This window comes from Scophthalmus maximus, chromosome 18 (assembly GCF_022379125.1).
Source record: "Scophthalmus maximus strain ysfricsl-2021 chromosome 18, ASM2237912v1, whole genome shotgun sequence".
Taxonomy (NCBI): Eukaryota; Metazoa; Chordata; class Actinopteri; order Pleuronectiformes; family Scophthalmidae; genus Scophthalmus; species Scophthalmus maximus.
In genome coordinates this window covers 12,800,823-12,814,991 of record NC_061532.1, presented here as the reverse complement: position 1 = coordinate 12,814,991, position 14,169 = coordinate 12,800,823, and the positions used below count along the sequence as shown (strand labels likewise).

The following is a 14,169-nucleotide window of genomic DNA, read 5'->3' as shown; positions in this document are numbered from 1 at the left end:
ACGCTGGATAAATCCACTTGGTGATTAGAAAAAGAGAATTAGATAGAAGTTTCATCTTCATGAAATGTAAAAAACAGTGAAGCGTGATTTTTCTTTTTACACGATGAGGCTCTGGTGGTCAAAGGCAAAACCATCTCCTACTGAAATCCCTCTCTCGTGCCGGGACATCTACAAACCACAATGCTCACTAACCACACCCTCAGGACAACAATGCCCACGGCTGCACTCACTCGTGTGAGGAGAAACCACTTGCCAATGCTTTGGCTTTCCAAAGTTTTCTAAATGAAGGATTCACAGCCGCACGTTTTATGAAAAAGTCAAAACATAAAACTTAAAAATTTGGTACAAGCAGCCACAAAGTGCATTGTTAAAAGTTATGACCGAGGCCTTTTGCTTACCTGTTAGAGTAATTGTTCCAAGCATTGGAAAATTTCCAAAATTCCTTTCTCAGAAAAAAATTTACAAAAAATATAATATACCAAAAAAACTTAAAAAATAATAATCTTTTTTTTTTTTTTTCAAAAAATGTACTCTACTTAGTCTTTGTATTGTTTCTCTTCACTTGTCTGCAGACTAGTTCAAATTCAGAGATGTGCTTCTTTCAGTGGGCTCCGTCTGAACTCCTACAACTCTGAGGGGCAGAAGCCGTCGTTCCTTTCTCGTCTCTCTCTTCCAGCTCTTCTCAGTCAGTATGACCGAAAGGGAGGGCTCCACACACATTTCAACAGACTGACACACATGTCATGTTAGGACCACCCCTGCATCCCTCCACCTCCCACCTCCCTCTCCTTTCTTCAGCTGTTCTGAATGAGCCCCCACCCCCGCTCCCATCGCCTTCCTCCACCTCCTTTCTTATCCACCCGGGATGACTGGAGCTCATCATGTGATCTTTCCTTTTTTTTTTTTTAAAGATGCATTTATCTCCCACTGTTGTACATGCATTTGCTGTATCTTGTATTGTTCACACTCCACATGAACCCCCCACCATCACACACTCACACAAACAAACCGCTATACATCCATTATTTGGAGGGAGGGGGGCTCTACTATCTCCCTCTCTAACTAGAAACCAGTCTCATGCACCTACTCCACGTCTTCTCCCTTTTAAGCAGGCCACCAGGCTCTCCCCCGTATATCTCGCGGCTCACGTCACTAGAATTGTCATTTTCGAACTGGCAAGCGAGAGGGAATTTCACGATTTGATTTGGACGCCAAACTCTCCCCTTTCCTTCCTAATTGGAAATGGCTGATTCGCTCTTTAAAGCACAGTTGATCGAAAGAGAGAAACGCTCCACAGTTCCCCCCCAAAAATCACCCAAGTAATGTTTGAAGCAGAGTTGTTACCGAGGACCTTGATCCGCACCATGGACGGGGGTGCCATCGCGTTGCCGCCTGCCCCCTCTGCATGTTAATAGGCCCCTCTCAATTACTCCAACACAGACGCATTTAATTCAGCTTTTGTCTAGAGGGGTGGAGGGGCTCGAAGGAATGCAGATAAATCCCCAGGTACATACCAGAATAATCAGATCTGTCACACTTCGGCATTGTCCCGGAGGAATGTGTGAATTCCCCATATAGGGCTCCCAAATAGGTGATAACAGCAGTAATCAAGTACCGTCTGAGGGCAGCCCCCCTCACCCAACAGTGAGTATGTCCTTTTTTAAAAATGTGGCCAAAGTTTTCAACAGGTCTGCGAAAGATTCTAGTAGGAAGAATCACGTTTCGGTGTTTACCAGGAGCTTTCGTGCCTCAAACACAACCAAACAACGTCATTTTAAAATCAAACCAGGTCAAAACAAGACGACACGTATTCAGATAAAGCACTGGGGGGACAAAAGCGTCTTATTTTCCCTTTTGTCCGATACCACTTCCTGTGAGTTGCTTCAGATCCACTGAATGGAGACGGCATGAATACCGAGGTCTTTGCCCGTGAATGGAAACCTTCATGGTTCTTTTTTTTTTTTATCAGAGCTGGCAGGGCTGGGAAAAGAGGAGTTGCGAGGACAAAGAGATAAAAGTCTTGCTTTTTCTTTTGCAAAAGTGCAAATTAGGCTGTGCATGTCTGGCATGTCTCGGTCTATACTGTAAGTCTATACTGCAATTGCGTTACAGCCTAGTAAGCAGTACACATCGTAAAGTGTCAGCAGGTTAAAAGTGACATCCTGCGGCTCATTCTTTTGATCACAGTCACTTGCAAAGAATTCAACCGTAACGTGCGGCTTTCTGTTATTGAAGTGACTCATCTGGTAGGCTTTTCACTATCTGTACTGTGCTGGACAGTGACTACTATGACAGCATACGCTGAGTGGACAGTGAGTCAGACTGAAGGGCATTTAAGAGTTGAATGAGAGTATCGCCGCTGGGTCGGCCCACATCTTCCTTTTCCCTCCCAACTTCCTTCAAATGACTCATGCACATCAGTCAAATTCCTGGGCCTCCATACATACAGAGGGATTTTAATTTTGGCCTGCACACACACACACACACACACACACACACACAGCTTCAGGCTACACTGAGCTGTATGGGAAAATACTTCAGCAATGAAGTATCCGGCAGTTACCGGACCAGGCTGGCATTTTTATTTCAAATATATATAACAAATCAAGTCACTCTAAGACTGTTAATAACGTGTAAACGATTCACATCTTTGCAATGGAAGATATATTCCTTCATTTGTAATTCTCAAAATTCCCATAAATGTTTTTCTTCTCTCGTCTCCTCTTTATGTCTCGGTGCGAATTAGATTAACACCTCAAACCCTGCGAACCTGCAAACTAATGGTCGGCAGCCGAACGTTGGTCAAACCCACAGACGTGCAACAAATGTCTGTTTTTCTGAGCCCAGTGTTACATTTTGGATCATCAACAATGTATTAAAAAAACGGGTTTTGTATCAAAGATGACTAAAAAAAACATCAAATATTCACATTTGAGGAGATGACATGACCTAATTTTTTATAATTTTGCTTTTAGAATTACGTTAGTAGCCGCTTGAGGCTGTCAATTAGTTTTCTGTCACTCAACTAATACATTTATTGACTAACTGCATTAACTCACCCCCAGCCCCAACAAAAAAAAAATGTTAGATTGAACTTGGGGGAAATGTTTTTTAAATGATCCACAAAAACATCTGGAGCAGCCATATGAAAAAATGAACATTTCACTGACTGTTAAGATAAAGAAATGGTTTATGAAACTCTCCAACAGAATGGTATATGTTTTTTTCTTCTTTCATTGGTCAGATGGGGATTTGACTTAAGCAAACTCCCATCACAGCAGTAAATTAAACTGTAATGTATCTTAATATTCAAACTCAGACTTTAAAGTTACGTCTGCAGAACACAGGGCCAAGTCTGAGTGGGTGACGCCCCACATATCTTGATAAATCTGAAAACATGCCTGACTTCAGGAATGTTTGAGGAGGGGTCTTGAATGGTGAGGCGGGTGGGGGGTTGGGGTGCTGCGTAGGAAGCCTTTTTGTGGCCTGTGAAGAAGTGCATGACATCATCGGACAGCACAGAACAAAGCCCCTCCTACTCTTCCAAGAACTGGAAAAGGATGATGTGGAAATAATTGGAGGAAAAGGGAAACGAGGGAGGTTTGAGTGTTTGAAAATGTCTGAGATCACAGAGATTCATCATTCACTACCTATCCTTTCTTGTCCATTTGAAGAAAAAGATTCTCCTCCTCTACCATCGTCCTTTTGAGTTTTTGCTGAATCCACACTCCAGTCGTCTTTAATCCCTCTGCCGCTCCACCACTTTCTCCTCTCAAGCCTCTGTCCTCACGACCCCTCCTCCAGTCTGTGTGTGGGCCGGACGGATGGCTGGATAAGAATGTCGGACAGGAAACAGGTCTTTTCTTGACATCGCCGCTTCCTCTTCCCTCTGCACGTTTCCCTCGAGTTGCGCTTCATTCTGTACTCTGCACAGTCCGCCCAGGAACCATTTCCGCCTTTTCTTTTTCAGAATTACGTGATGTGGCGTGGTGAGACGAAGACTGGCGTTGTGAAGTCTCACGTTCGAGTATTTCGTGACCACCCTTTGTTTATCATTGCACTAAAACAATGGGATGAATCGTGTTTACAGCATTCAGCGTTGAGAGAGGAGGTGCACAAAATCGATATTATCTTCCACGCAACTGGCCACAATTAAATCTGAGATCAAATATGTCTGCTTTTATGGTCTTCCAAGGTGTCTTATGGATGCTTTCAAAATTTGTGTGAAGAGCAGCACCGCTCGCTTCCAGACGAGTAGCCAGCCGTTGCCTTTTGCAATACTGTTTTTTCTCTGCATTCCTGAAATATTTTCACCCTCAATTTGGCATTCCAGTTGTTGTTATGCATCTACTTGGCTTCCAGTAAAGACTGGATTTTAAAAATCGTGGGGGCAGTGGTGATCTAAAGAAAACCCTACCCTGGATCTTGAAAGGCCTTGGGTACGTCTACATTTACATTTACATTTAAATGAATCGATCTGGTTTGGCAAGGATGTTAACCTCGAAGTCTGTGTATTCAACCTGAGCCTTATGCGTACGCTTTGCACTAAACTGTCGAGAGAAGCTTTTGGAAATCCAGCATGTTGTTAATAAAAAATGCCAAACGTCCAGTTGTTGCTCAACCTCCGAAAAATTGGCTCATCTTGCCTGCGTGCCAAAAGGGAGGGACCCCACTCCATATCCAGCTGTATCTCATGGGAACTTGACTGAAAATGTTCCTCGCAATAGCTCTTATCCTTCATGCTTCTTCCTGGCTGCTTATCCATCTTCCTTACCTCGGTCTCATGCGCAGCTCTGCTCAACATTAGAACTTGGCAGAGATCCATCCACTTGCGCTTACACCTACACCCCCCCCCAAAAAATGTTCTTCTCAATAAGCAGCTTCATCTGAATAATGTTTGTTCTGCAGCAGCCAGCAGACTGAGATGATTCCAGTTGTTCCTCCAACATTTGTTGTTGTTGTTGTTTTGGGGTCTTTCCAAGGAACAAATATTGGTATCTCAAGTCACACAGCCCTCGGTGTTCGTCGCACGTCGTGCCTCTGATTTTGGAACACACGCGTGCCATCTAAAACCCAACACAGGGGGCATCAGCGGGAGCCTCTTAATAAATTGCACAATTCTGCTGCGCTCGGATGCCTGTCATCGCAGCTGGAGAAACCAAATCTACTGTTTCTTTTACTAATTCTTCAAATATTGTTCGATGGATATTGGGGACGGCCTCGGGAGGCCAAAGTTGAACACAGACGACAACACAGCCAGCCCAGACATGAAAGCGCATTAATGGAGACAACAGCAATAGCAGCAAAGTCATTATTGAGACTCCAGCCTAAGTGAAACTAGGCGTCTCAAGTTTAGTTCCTACCGCCCCCTCACTGCCTGACTCCCCTCCACTCGCTTGCCCTGCAACTTCAACAAGTGACAGACGACTTCAGTGAAGGAGACACTATGCAGTTGTGTCTAATATAGTGTCTGATTGTGGTACACGACCCATGTACACTATAAAACAACGTTGTAAACACAAAAGTGAATTGCAAACGTGTATTAACTGAGCGATAGTCAGCACCGGTGCACCCCCACCAACTTTAGAAGCACCCAAAGTCATTTTGTTCTGGGAGCGAGCCAAGGCGGGTCAGCAGGGCTGAGGTATCGGGTATCCAGTACCAGGAGTATTACATCCAATTCTTGCACAGGACACAAGTGAAGAACCTCACCTCACTGACACATTCTTGGCACCTATTTAAAGAAGATTTTATCATTAACATCAAGGTTAAAAAAAAGACTTTCTCCAACCTATGGATACTATGCATTGTATCAGACGCTGCAATGCTATTAAAGACGGAGCAGGAGGAGGGGTCGGTTAAATTCCTGGTCCATTCTCTCAGTCCTCCGTGTGCCTGGGGGAGGTTAGGGGTTGAGGAGGGAGATTAGGTTCCCTGATGCCGGGAAAGATGAGAGAGGAGTGCCTGTGGAAACAAGCGGGTCCTGGGGGTCCGAGGGTCCTGGCAGGATCCCACTGCGAGTTTGGCCCTTTTACTGTAACTCTTTACCCTGTAGGAGCATTGTTTGAATACTCCTGCGTGGGCTAGTTTTGTTATTACAGACGATCTGGTTGTGAGAGGGATGCACCATGGACACCGAATGAAAAGACTAAGCTTCCGTTTGTCTTTAAGCTCAAATTACAAAGGTCACTGTGGCTCTGAAAACACAACCATTTACCGTAAAAACAACTTGTAGTTCCTCGTTTCCTTGGGGAGAGACGTCGACACGGCTCCGGTCAATCATTTTCCAGCAGATTTGAGACCACAACGAAGTAGCAACCGACTCTGTAATTGTCCCGTCTTCAGAGACAAAGCTCTAAAAAACCCTGTGGAAGATACTTGACCATTGAGCTGATACGGAGCCAGAAGTTTCCACCAAGGAGTTAGTGGAGAGTTGATTCGATTTATATGAATGCTATTTGCTCCAAAGTCTGCTGAGTGTGTGACAGGTTCTGTGGCTGAGAATCCCCTTTCGAAAACCAATTTCTGCAGTTTAATCAACTTATTTTAGCTAATGACCAATTGCTAAACTAATTCATTAATTGCTTGATAAAAAAATGAGATTTAACAAAATTCCCCTGTTTGTCGGCACTAGGTGGGATGTTGTGATGACTGTTGACAAATGGCTGCTTTCTAACAGAGCTCTCTTGTCCTGCTCTGTATCCTTGAAGCGCCCACTACATAACAAATGACTGAATAAAATATGCAGCACAGATGAACGTAATTGAACATCCGACTGGACAGTGATAGATCTTGAGGGACTGAGGGGCTTTCAAGCACTCAAAATCTGAAACTCCCTCACATGTTCCTCTGGGATTTTCTTCCTCTCCCCGAAAGGAAGAAATCATTCTGAAAGTCTCGCAGCTGCTCGACGGATCAGTGTCTGCCCACACCTACAGTAAAGTTTAAGTACAGTAGCAAAGGATGCACCAGAAACACCCTTTTAGGAGTCGTCGACTGTAATGAGTGTTGTCAGCTGGAATGTACTTGAGGCCAAAGGTCCAAAAAGGAGAACTCTGGCCGCTGGTCTGCGTTATGATGACTGCTCAGCATCGGGTCCGTATTGGCGGAGATTTGACAGGGTCTAAGTGAAGGGCGAGGTCCCTTCCACAGGCATGATGAACATTTTGGCAACGCGTCTCTGTGCGTCCCCAGAGGTGAGCCTGAGTGAGTCCATGCTGGAATGAGATCACGAACACGTGCAGAGGAGCACACTCCCGGTACAATACATCCACCCTATAAAAGATTACACCTGCAACCAAAGAGGCGATACAAATGTAGCACCTAGAGACTCCAGGCAGTGACCTCTGACGATTGGTGACACGCATGGGGCCCGACAGGATTTGAGAAATACCTCTTACTCTTTTACACACTTGGACTGCTACATGTATCAATGTGTCACGATGTCCAAAGTTGGGCTGTTACTGCTACTTGCTTTCATTTTTGGACTAATACTTCATCTTCATCTTCCTCCTCCGAGGTCAAGGGGGCAGCAGGCTAAGCAGAGCTCCCCAGCGACACTTTCCGGCTCCTCCTGGGGGATCTTGAGGCGTTCCCAGGCCAGTTGGGATATATTATCCCTCCAGCGAAGTTCTCGTCTTCCCCGGTGTCTCCTCCCACTCGGGCGTGTCTGGAAGACCTCCGATGGAAGGCGCCCAGGAGGCATCCTAACAAGGTTGCCCGAAGCAACCTCAACTGGTCCTTTTCGATATGAAGGAATAGCGGCTCCGAGATCGCTCCTCGTGTCCGAACTCCATCTCTAATTCTGAGCCCAGCCAGCCTACAATGGAAAAACTACTGTCACCCCCTTGTATCTGCCATCTTGATTTATACCGCATATGTATACTTTTTTGCAAAATAAATGTAAACAATATTTGTTGTTGTTTATAAAATGTCAAAATGACAACCACTGTCCAATCGTAAATGGCCACAGCCCCTAGAGCAATTTGTCCAACCGCCGATGGCAACGTTTAAAGATATATGCAGGATGAAAGCCGCAGATGATCACAAAGGAGAGGCAAATTACAACATATTACTTCAACGAAACAGTGACAGTGTTCAAATTCTCCTCAACGCTGTTCACTGTAGCATCTGACACCGATTGGCTCACATACTCATACGAATTTAGTAAATTAATTCATTGAATGTGGCGAACCACACCCACATGGCCTCACGAGTAGGATGAAACGAACACACATGCAGCGTTTGAGCTGCACTTATGGCTGATGCCCAGCGTTCCCACAAATAAACACAAAGCTGCAACGAGCACGCACACACACACACACACACACACACACACACACACACACACACAGTCCGCATTATCTCCCTCTCAAGCCTTCCATGAAATCTTCATCTGTCCCCCTTTTGCAGCCTGCGAGCCGCCTGGGAGGGACCGGCAAACTCTCTGGCCAGTGAATTACATCAGCTATGATGTCATTCTTTGAGCTGCCACTGCACCCTTCAAGCCCACGCCCCTCGACACGAGGACGCACGCGAACCATGCAGGCTAAGATCAATCTTCAATAACACAGTGTTTACTGCTGTAGACGAAAAGAAATCGAGCCAGAGAGACATCTTTGGGTCCTGAGGGGTCTCTTTTTGATAACATTTGGAGGAACGTTGCACCTTATAGGCCGACACAATGAGTGGCTGTGTCGTTCACAGATGACTCTGCGCTAATGCCAGTCTGCCTCTTTTTCCTGTGCCTCTCGCTCTTCCCTCTTTGCCACTCCCTTCTCTTTCGCATTTCTGAGTGGTCCCCCTCAAAACTCCCTTTCCATGTAATATTTATCCGGTTCCTTTTCTGTCAAATAAACTCTGCATACCTAAGGCCCAGCAGGACTCCTGTCTCTGCTTTCTCGGCCAATCTGGCAACCCCGGAGAAGGGCTGGAACTGATTTTGAAACGGTATTCTGGCCAATTTGTTATCTATGTTTCATCCAAAACTGAGGGGCCTCCCAAGAGGACGTCATAAAGTCTCGGCAAGGGAGGGAAAGAAGCAAGAAAACCCCACTTCAAGAGAGACCCATACGATACCTGCTAACAACCAAAACAAGCAACTCTGGGACTGGATTCAGCTATTTATTTGATTCGTTTTCCTTATTTTTGCTGATTTCCCTCCGCCACAGAATCGACAGGATTCCTCAACAACCAAACTGTTTCCACATCCCCTCGGCAGGGCACAGTCACCTTGTGTGAACCCGGCAGATTCAGTGTTCATGCGCAAACAAAAAAAAAGGAGTGGACAACCGATGGACGAGTTTGGAACGCGCAGCTCCGTTCCATCCTCACACTTTGATTCTGCACTTTGAACAACTTACTTTCAGCCCTTTCAATTACACATTGCCACGACAGATGGTAGAGTTGAAATGTTTATACCGCAACGTATATATACCCGCTCTCTGCTCGTTGAAACTACACTCAAGACTGATGGAAGTGACCCGCTTGAGGGTCCCATAGAAGTCTGCAGAGGAGGCTAATATTAGGAGTATTTCCATTACACTTTATCCTTTTACTTCTGGTCTGCAGTTCCAACGACAGGTTTTGCTTTTGTAAGAAAGAAAGTGAGTGAGTTTGCTTCCAGTATAGTTGGTCCCTAAAGTGTAAACACTCTGGCGCACCCGATAGAGAGAGACTATGATTGTGTGCTTGCACGTGTGTGTCAGTCTTTTTGATCTGCAGCTCGTCTTTTGTTTCGGGTTTTTTCGTTGTTATCAGAGGGATTCCTCTGCTCTTCCTGTCTCCCACATTGCTTTGCTGTCTTTATCAGGCCTGCACATAGAGGTAGAGCGGCGCTGGGATGTGAAACCCCTCCGCGCCTTTCGCTCCCTCTATCTCCTCTCTTTCTGTCCTGGTATCTCCCTTCCTCTCACTCCCCTGCTCTCCTTTTAACCGGTCACCTTGAAGCTCTTTCGTATCTTCAGCTGTTGTTTGTCTCCTGTTTTTCATTCTCACCAGAGAGAGCATTGAGGCTCTTCTCTGAGAAGAAAAATATGATTTTTTATTTTTTTTAGTCTGCATATTCATTTTGCATAATAAGCAGCAAATCGCTTGGCCTGAAATCACAGGTGGTTTTCAGCAACGAAATTGTTTTTATACAGGCCAGAAATTAATTCTGCATCTTATTTCTGCCTGAAAGCTTCCACACACACTCTATCTCTGCACAACAGTAAAACAAGAGTTGGTTTTGTGCGCGTGAAAGCTTCTGTTGGCGGATGCACAAGCAAACAAGATCTGAGTATATGTGGCTTCCCTGGTTTCTTTTCTACATCTTTCCTCTTTACTAATCAACTTATAGTACATCTGCGCCAGTCTACATGCCACATCATACACACTCTGCACCTCTGCCCCGCAGAAGGTATTGGGTTACTCTCCAAACGGACAGGGTCGCTTCATTAAATATCTTATTAAAAGGGTTATTTGACAGTGCTATGTGACATATTTCTGTGTTTTAAGAAGTGTCGGGTTACTCCTTCCCCGGGGCTATAACATATTATGATGTGCGCAGGTTGCTTTGTGCGGGCCATGGGTCACGGCCTGCTAAATATTTGGGGAGGACATACGCGCCCCTGTAGCCCTCCCAGATGGAGAGAGACACGACAGAAACGACAAAGAAAATAAACAAACGCAGCTTTTTGGAGACGGGCGGCTGCCGCCAGAGATGAACAGTGCGGCGTTGGTGCACATGTTGATTTAAGTGGAAATTAATTCCACCCAGTTTATTACTGGTTAATGATTGACTAAGATTTATGATTTGGAAAAAAAACAACAAAAAAAAACATTGCATCCTTGTATCTTCCCCTCATGTGGCTTCAATTTTCTCATAGATTCCGAGTGATATTTCAACGCTGTGATCTGGGCTGAAAGTCTTTGTCAATGCAACAAAAATTAAATAAAATAATGCTTTGCCTTGAAGAGCAGCATCACACAAAAACACAAAAACCAAGTATGAATTTACAATATTTATTTACAATATGTGGGTCGAGGAATAGTGACTAAAACAGAAAGAAAGAGTATGTTCAGTGCTTGTTAGTGTGTGTGCCCATGCCAATGTAGGTGTCCCCTGTGTGTTGACAAAGGGATTCGTTTAGGATCAAGAAGATCTGGAAGACATCTGCACACAAGAATTTACACACACACACACACACACACACACACACACTGAGAAAACTGACCCCACACAAACAAGCTTACCTTCTGCCACCGCTGCAGAAACAGTACAAAATCCCAGACACAAACACACACAAACACACTTTGTGAATGACTTACCCCACAGACCGACGTCAGACTCTTTAAATAAACAACAGGCTATAGACTGAACACACACACACACACACACACACACACACACACACACACACACACACACAAACACACCTTCAGCCAGGGTGTTGTCCTCCGAGGGTCCATTCAGGCTGGTCATGCTGGAGATCTGTCCATTTTTCTGCAAAGGCTGAAAGAGAGACAGAAAGATAAGACACTGCGATGAGAGGCATTAGCACACACACACTTGGAAACAAATGAGACGAGCTTCTCTCCTTTGAATGAGTAGTTCAACATGCGGGAAAGTAATTCATTTTCTTCAGGAGAGTTGATGAGAAGGTCGACGCCATGCTGAGCTCACATCTGTGTGAGCCCAGCAAGTAAATGTCTTCATCTCAACAACCAATCACGTTTCATGATCTGTGAATCAGCCTCCAGGACGCTGTTAGATCCTTAAATGGTGTGTGTGCTCCCACTATGCTACAAAGCCGTAAATAGTTTTTTTATCAGGAGGAACAATTTATTGGTAAAACAAGAACCAAAAATGGGTAAATTCATGTCAGGTCAAATTCAAAACAACCCAATTAAAATGTTGTTAAAGAGTGGTCGCCTGATTTTGTTTTAACAGTCACGTTAATGGTAAGTCTGTAAAATAAAAAACTGTTCACATGCCAATATCACAATACAATAGAAGCTCTAAAAGAACAATCGGGTCACTTTCCATTAAGGACATACTATGACCGTCTTGACAATTTAAAAAGACAACCTGGCTCACAGCACCTCATCAGTGGATCTGAGGGGTTTTTTGTTTTTTTCTGGCAGCGACCAGCTCCGACTGACAGCTGTACAATAGCAGGCAGGCCCGAGCTTTTGTCCGTCCCGGCCAGGGGAGAGGGAACCAGAGCCTCCCCACAGAGCTGCTAATCTAACTAATGGACAAGTCGGGCTCCGTTCCCAGCAGGACCAAAGTCCTGCAGGAGAGACCTGGAAAATGAGACCACAGAGAAGGGCACTCTGCTCGGCACAGACCGGGGAGACGTGCTAAAAAGATGAGGGGGGGGGGGGTGAAGGGCGGGAGGGACGGTTCGTCGGGAGGAGAGTTGTCCTACATGGGGTTGCAACTGTCTGGGAAGAATCAAACAAAGACCTCCACAGAGGAGTGGAGTGAAGAAGACAGACAGTGCAACTACAATGGAGCGTAATCTGGCAAAGCCTTCTCTTTCCACCTGTGAATTAAAATCAGACAAGCTCTTACTTGGCACGTATGACGTTTAGGGCTGCAACTAATGATTATTTTTGATCAACCCACGGTCTAAATTAGAATTACAATAAAAGCTTTAAGGCAGTTAGAACCGGGGAATATTCCTAACTCATCTTTTTCTTCTTCTTCTGACGGTCAACTTATTGATTCGTGGTTGCAAGGGGGCCACACATACAACCACTTGTCTCTGCACATCGGCAAAACCTCGATGTAATTCTGCCCAGGCGCATTTGGCTGCATCCCAAAAGGAAATCACAACAGAATAAACCTAAGCATCCTCCTGTTCCCTGTCGATACTGCAGTAACCCTGCCCTCCCCGAGGCAGCTACATTGCAGGACAATGAACTTTAGTTGCTCATTTGTCGGAGGCACAAAATGTCTGATTTTGTTCCCGCTGGCTTCCGATCCGCCACGAACTTGCAGGCGGAGGTGGCTTCGCCTGCAAGCGACTGTAATTGGCTGCAGATGTAATCGGACGTGTCAGAACACATTCACTGCCAACGCACAATACAGCCGCGCATTTTATTCCTGCCAGCCGAGGGCTCCCGCCCTGCAGACCTCAACCTTGCAATGAGGTCATGTACAATATGTTTTTGTTTTTTTCCGAGTGGTCACGGTGCCCCTCTGTCTAAAAGGGCTTGATCCAGCCAGGAACACAACACTTGAGAGTACACAGGCGAACGCGAGTGTCCCACCAGTGCACAGACGCAACCTCCTCCGCACAAGAAGGAAAGGAGAGAAGTTAGTTGACGACACTTCCCAGGGATGTCATATAACGTTTTTGCTCATCTTTTAAACACAAGATGGAGTTTGGTAACGTTGCGACATAACACAGGATCAGGATTCGTTGCCATAGGAAGCACTCGGGAGGCTTTTACTGGCCGCCGAGCTGCCCCCGAACGTTTGCTCATCTTGTTTGTGTTTTCTGATCATTTGAGATCCAGATGTCCTAACACTAGAAATCCTTCATCCAGTTAAAATATCAGTTTCATTCAACCAAGATCTAAAAAACAAAAAACGGCTTCAAACTGGATAAATGTCCCTTTTGACAACAATGACGCATGTGCAAAACACAAAACAAAAACCAGACTTAAAATTACGTATATTTCACTGGGTTTGAAAAATGCCGGAACGATATGGGATACTGTAATTATATAACCCAACAAAGTGTATGACAAAGGTCTGGTCGCTTTTAGACATTCTAATGCAGAATGGTTTCGTGTGGTACCCTTGGATATTTAGCTAGCCGTGACTCACTGACCTTCAAATTTTCGAATGAGAGAACAAATCAAACCTGTCTGATGCAATTGGTAATTCAAATTCTGGAGCGACACGCAACAACAAATTGTTTCCTCTCCCTTTAATTTTGACAACCGATGAAAAGAAAAACGCGATCCATGTCTGCAGAATGTGCAAATGTTGCCATTGGTAAAAACCCGACGCTGCCCAGACTTTTGCGACGCCCAAGACGACTGTCATTGGTTTGTAGAAATACAAAACACAAGCCGGAGCATTTATGCCCCCTATGACAGAATTATAATGTGGCCAGTGCTGACTCAGCGCTGTGGAGATCTGGTGATCCCAGATTATTTTGGTCCTTCGTA

General features: G+C 45.1%; 1 protein-coding gene across 3 annotated transcripts in view; it reads right to left on the bottom strand.

Moving 5' to 3' along the window:
- The window catches only part of akap12b (A kinase (PRKA) anchor protein 12b), a 43,070-nt gene that overhangs the window by 11,369 nt on the left and 17,532 nt on the right, over positions 1–14,169 (bottom strand). For 2 of the 3 annotated variants that reach the window (XM_035617816.2, XM_035617815.2), the window contains one exon: positions 11,419–11,494. In XM_035617816.2, coding sequence (XP_035473709.2) covers positions 11,419–11,464 — 46 coding nt within the window. In that variant the 5' untranslated portion in view covers positions 11,465–11,494. Of the gene's footprint in view, positions 1–398; positions 708–11,418; positions 11,495–14,169 lie in introns of those variants that run through there. The other variant, XM_035617818.2, reaches the window with a different exon arrangement.